Here is a 6,376-nt window from a genome sequence, read left to right on the forward strand (position 1 = left end):
ATTTTTATTTTACAAATAATAACATTCTACTTACATTTATCGTAATTACGTTTATTTTATAATAATATCAATGCATTTATATGTTCATTTACATTAATAGCAATGTACTTACATTTTTACAAGTAATAGTTATTTCTATTTCCTGAGTGGAATCTTCAAGCAATTCTCATTTTGATTAGTAATACAAACAATTGTCAAATCTTCAAATATTGCTTTATAAGCAAAAAACTTGAAAAAAAAATGCAAATAGTTACCTCTTACTGGATTTTCATAATATATTTTGCAATTTTTGGTAGAAAACCATAAGTACATTGCTATAATGGGTAAAAATTAAATTATATTTTCTATATCTTTAAAAATAGAAGCGTGTATTATTGTTTCCAATAATTTTCCCTATATCTTATTATAAAAGGATTTCAACCTTTTTGATTACCATGTTTGAATGGAGAAACTTAAGCTCTTTTCATAATGCAACATAGGTAACAATAAATAAAAATTAAAATTTCAATAATAAAAAAGGAGATTTGAATTAAAAGAAAGAAATGTTTGTTAAATAGAGCATCATACGGTGAAAAACTATAAGTACAATGCTATAATTTGGGGAATCTATCAAAGTACAATGCATTGTGAAGGAAAATTTGATAAGTACAATTAATGAACATGTTGTTATCAAATGCTACAATATATGGTTGGAAATAAAAATCTAAATAACAAGGAATTACTAACTTGTAATGAAGTTCTAAATAGACATTACAAACTATCAAAACAAAAATACATTATGAAAAAATTCGTTGACCATGTCGCATAGTTGTAAATAAAACAAAACACAGAAAGGTGCAAAATTGGGTTCAAGGGTGTTGGTCAGTCGTCTAACTACATTACTTAATCATTTCTTGAGTATTTTCAGGAAGAATCAACGTCACTTTCTTTGATCTCACAATTACATAATGATATATGATGTTTATGATGTTGGATGTGCTAATGAATGCTCGATATGATATTAATGTGAGATGTTGATGTGATCTCCATATTTATGTTATTTCATAGATGTTGAATATGTTTTATGGATATTTTCTAGTCTGACGTGATATTATGATGTGTGTATCATGTAATAGTGTTAGAGAAATTGACGGTTAGTGATGCATGTTGACTTCAATGATTACAATGGATAATTTTATACCCCCCCCCCCCCCCCCCGGTTGTTCTGCGTACCCCTCCCCTTGTGTGAGGTGGTGAGTGTGTGTGTTTGATTTATATATAAATGAGGAGTACATATAATAACATCCGATTACAAATGCTTGATTATTTTGATATTTTTGATGTATCATGTCTTTCGGTTAGGATTTATGCTTTAATAATGTTTGTTGATCATGTCGGTTTTCGGCTTACATTATGGTTGTTATATTGCTTACATTGTTCCATCGGTGATCATGTCAGTTTTCGGCTTCTTTCAAATTTTGTTTCCATTGATTTATTTTATTAGTTAAAAAAAACAATACAAAATGCTTAACGCTTAAAAACAAATACAAAGAATTCAAAAACAAATAACAAAACAATCATACAATCTCATAAATTATGAATGTTTACCTCTTAAGAATCCATTAAGCTTTGGGCTTCAAAATTTTGGTAGTCTCCCATGTAAAATCCGGATCTTCACGACCAAAATGCCCATAAGCAGCCGTTTTCTGATACCTAAAATTCCCCCCTCTTTTCAAGTCAAGATTAATAGCCATCATCCCTGGCCTAAAGTCAAAATTCTCCTTAATCAAAACAAGAATATCCTTATCCGGAATATTCCCGGTCTTATACGTGTCAACAAACACCGACAACGGCTCCGCCACCCCAATCGCATAAGACACCTGAACAATACACCGCCGTGCAAGTCCCGACGCCACAATACTCTTCGCCGCTTGCCTCACAATGTAAGCACCACTCCTATCCACCTTCGTCGGATCTTTCCCGGAGAAAGCACCGCCGCCGTGAGCTCCCCATCCACCGTACGTGTCGATAATGATTTTCCGGCCGGTGAGACCCGCGTCTCCGTGAGGACCACCGATGACGAACCTCCCCGAAGGGTTGAGATGGAAGATGGTGTTGTCGTCGAGGTATTGAGATGGGATAACTGGTTTGATGACGTGCTCTTTTAGATCGGCGGCGATTTGGTCGTTGGTGACTGTTTCGTCGTGTTGGGTGGAGATTAGAACAGTGTGAACCCTCGTCGGAACCATCGCGCCGTTGTCGTTGTGGTACTCAACGGTGACTTGGGTTTTCCCATCGGGTCGGAGCCATGGGCAAGTTTTGTTTTTTCGGACTTCGGTTAGTTTGGCGCCGAGTTTGGTTGCGAGGACGTGGGTGAGTGGCATGAGCTCCGGGGTTTCGTCGGTGGCGTACCCGAACATGTGACCTTGGTCGCCGGCGCCGATTTCTTCTGGTTTCTTGGTGAGGTGACCATGGACACCTTGAGCGATATCTGGGCTTTGTTGCTCGATGTTGACTAGAACATTGCAGTTGTCGGCGTCGAGTCCGACGTCGGGGGATGTGAATCCGATCTCTCTGCAGGTGTCCCGGACTATTTTCTCGTAGTCGACGGTGGCTTTGGTGGTGATTTCACCGAAGACCATGACCATGTTGGTTTTCGTGCATGTTTCACAGGCGACTTTGCTTTCTGGATCTTGTTCAAGGCATGCATCGAGAATGGCGTCTGAAACTTGGTCACAGAGTTTGTCTGGGTGTCCTTCGTTCACAGATTCGGATGTGAAAAGGAAGGTCTCCATCTCTCAAACTGGAACAAATGAGATTTACATAAACATAAACATCTCTATTTAATGAATGAAGCTGATCTTAGAAGCTTAATCGTTTTGTTTCTGTAAGCTATTCAATAGTTCCAATTTGCAGCTAAATGGATAATGTTGTAGGTCATAATGTCATATATAGCTTATCTGATTTAAATGCTTTCTATTATTCAAATGGATCTATGATGAAGTCAACATGTATAATAATATAATGTTGGAAATATCCAGATTCTCTCCTATGAATTTTCAGAGCATGAATGAACAGATGGATGTGATTCGATCTAGATCTAATCTGAGAAAATAATCACACGCAAAAGAGAAAAAGTAACTTAAAAGTAAGATCTAGGACTAGAATCATGGAGAAGTATAGAGATGTTAATGCAATTGAATTGGATGATAAGAGAGTAGTAGAAATGAAGGTTACCTTGAGTTGATTGGCAATGGGATCTTGCGATTTGGGGAAGAAGGAGAGTGAGAGAGATGGTGAGAGTTGGGAAGGAAGAAAGTGGAATTTATAGGTGCGAAGGAGAAAGGGGAATGGCGATGCGCTTGTGAGACTGCCGACAGAAATTATACAGCCAAGAGCCAGTTGATGTGGACCCACCGCCAATCCAACCACCGACGAAAATAACTTCCAAATTACATTCCTTTAATTTTCAAAACAATTACATATTCTTGAAAATTTACATATTGCGTTTCACCATCCACTTTTTAGAGTTCTAGTTTCAATTTTTTTTTTTTTTTTTTTAAATTAGTAAAAACAATTGTAGTAAAAACCAAGGTTGTAAAGATGGATCTTATAAAAAAAAATTGTTTTATGTTTTACACGAGTAAGATCAGACTAGAATTGAAAATTCCTATCAAAATGAACTTTTATTTAAATTTACTCGTGATTTGACGTCGATTAAGACCTTAAAATGAAGTCAACATTACATTTTTAAACATGAATCATAGTTTTTATTGTTACAAACCGTAAAATAAGTAAAAAATACATCTTAATTACAAAAATAAACAAGATCATACAATTAAACACTTAATGTCACAAATGAGATATCATGAATATAACTTGCCTAATTCAAGATGAAGTGATAAAGTAATTATGATATATGATTTTGTAACTTGCAATGCTCCATTTCAAATTAAATATAATTATTTTGAGGTTCGACTATATAATAAAACTAAAGATGTGGGATCGCATCATGTTAAGATCTTAACATCATAGTCGGGATCCTAAGATCTCACTATAGATCTTGTTTCAAATAGATCCTAGTGAGATCGTTTTTTGCTTGTAGGATCTTAAAATCATAAGATATTAAGATCAAGATCGGGATTTTAACAACTACTAGTGAAACTTCTATCTTTTAATTGAACCAAAAAAGTTTTAAATTCAAAAACTATTTAAAAAAAAGTATTTTATAAAGAACTCTTTTGTAGGTTTATAAATCGATTTTATTATCTTTTTATTTTAATTCAACGATGTGTTTTACATAAATCATTTTATGTAATTTTATATATTTTAAAACCTTTCAATTTTAGTTTTTTTTTTTTTTTCACATTCGTTTACATACAAAAGTTACAGCTTTCAACTTTCAACTAGTTTTTCAAATATGTTTTAAACTAGAAATTGACCATTTTTATTAACTACAATTAGATTTAGCTGTCTTGTTTTTAGTTTCTAGAATTTTAAAAAACTCAATAATGTTTTTGTTAAAAAATATTATAGAAATTTGACCTTGTAAAAGTCCTAATTTCGGAAAATTAAAAACATGAAAATTGTAAACCCATGAATTATGTTTGAATAGAAATTTGTATCGTTTTATTTTAGTATTGTATGAATTTATAAAAAAAATGGTGTCATTTAGATGGTTTGGAATGTTTGGCTAGCAAGGAATGACATACTCTTCAAGAAAGTGAAGTACTCTGCAAAAATTGTTGATAATATAATTGTTTCATCATATTTAACCTTAATTTCGATACTTAATATTTATGTACCCAAAATTCTAAACTTGAAACATGTAGATACAAGTGTTACCTTTACTAAATAATTTAATCGAATTAATCCTTACCGTAAGAACTTGAAATAGATGTTGTAACGATGTGGAATACATGGCCGAAACATTCGACATGATGTTTATTAGGTTTATTAGATGTTCGATTAAATCATTATATATCGCTCATGTCTATGAATACAACTTATGATGAATGGTTGTATAGATTAAGAAATTTACTTCATAAGATTTGCTAAAGTTTAGGTTAATTCGATCTTTATATTGTTCATAATGTTGTCTTTTGTAATTGATCTTATTGCAAACTGATTTTCAAAAATTCATTGAAGATTCATTGATGTAAATCCATAATTTTTCCATATTTTGTTCATTTATTGCATCAAATAAGGAGTATAACACAAAAGTTAGGAAAATATGAGAGCTTTTTTCTAAAACAGGGAAAATTTAATTCAAGTCGAAAAATATGAAAATATAAAGTTATTAACATTCTTTCTCATAAGTGAAAGTTTTTTTTGTCACATGTCTTCTGCTCCTTCATTTTGCAACATAACTTTTTTTTGGTTTTATTTCATTTTTTTATTTTCCACTTGTTATTTTTTGAGGTTTTTCATTCTTACATTAAATTTCCAGAATATATTGTTATATATAAGGAAGGTTCTCATTATATTCACGTAAAATTATCATTTTATTAATTTGAGAATAAATTTAAATAAATGTTACAAACTCATTGATTTATTTATTTTTTTCAATTACTTTATAAAATGTTTAATGTTTATATATTAGTATTAAACTTTTTATTTTTAATAAACTCGTGTAGTACAGAGGTCTCACACTTAATACTTATAATCTATAACATTTTGTTATAATTATTCTAATAAAACACCGACTCCAAACAAAATTTGGGCTCAAAGCGAAAAGAATAAAAAAATCCTTCAAAAACACATGTATAGCCAAACACTTTACAAAGTTTACTAACTTAAAAGAAAAATATTTCTTGTAGTTATTTTTAGATATATAATCATTAACAATAATATATATATATATATATATATATATATATATATATATATATATATATATATATATATATATTGGTTTAGAGGTTGTGTCATGTGTCTTCTATCCGGTCGTCAATACACTCGAATCGAAAGGAAACCAATTTTGTACGTCATTCTGAAAAAGTAGTAAAAATATCTTTATCCGTCTATAAAATAGTCAAATCATTCAACATTTCTTATGACATCAATGACCTATTTCTTTTATAACTTCAATTTTAAAAAACTTCTCTGTTACCAGTGGCGGGTGTTACTAGTGGTGTTCTTTGTATGGGTGTTACCAGTGGGTGTTCTTCCAGTGATGTATCAAATTGCGGCTTATGAATTTGGCTCTTTCTTGCTTCTAGTGATTTTTCTACTTCTTTTCCGTAAACATAGACCAATGATTATATATTAAAATTACATAGCTTATAAATTTTGGGCTCCTAGAAACGATGAGCCCTGGTTGTGGCCGAACATGATAAGCATAGAGTGACAAGAAACTTGATAACAATATAATTCGAAAATAAGTCTTTTATTTAAT

At 31.6% G+C, this 6,376-nt stretch overlaps 1 protein-coding gene across 1 annotated transcript; it reads right to left on the minus strand.

The window, feature by feature from the left end:
• Window positions 1-1,445: 1,445 nt before the first annotated feature.
• On the minus strand, window positions 1,446-3,370 carry LOC145057859 (S-adenosylmethionine synthase 2-like). The gene is made up of 2 exons (XM_079005770.1): window positions 3,217-3,370; window positions 1,446-2,782 (listed from the first exon to the last, which is right to left on the minus strand). Exon 2 carries the CDS (start codon window positions 2,772-2,774, stop codon window positions 1,602-1,604), a length of 1,173 nt encoding a protein of 390 aa, XP_078861896.1. The 5' UTR covers window positions 2,775-2,782; window positions 3,217-3,370; the 3' UTR covers window positions 1,446-1,601.
• Between the last annotated feature and the right edge of the window lie 3,006 nt (window positions 3,371-6,376).

The sequence above is a fragment of the Lactuca serriola genome, chromosome 6 (assembly GCF_051521515.1).
Source record: "Lactuca serriola cultivar US96UC23 chromosome 6, Lser_US96UC23_V15, whole genome shotgun sequence".
Classification (NCBI taxonomy): Eukaryota; Viridiplantae; Streptophyta; class Magnoliopsida; order Asterales; family Asteraceae; genus Lactuca; species Lactuca serriola.

Coding starts and splice junctions, on each gene's coding strand:
- LOC145057859 (XM_079005770.1), bottom strand. CDS start 2,774: ATGGAGACCTTCCTTTTCACATCCGAATCTGTGAACGAAGGACACCCA.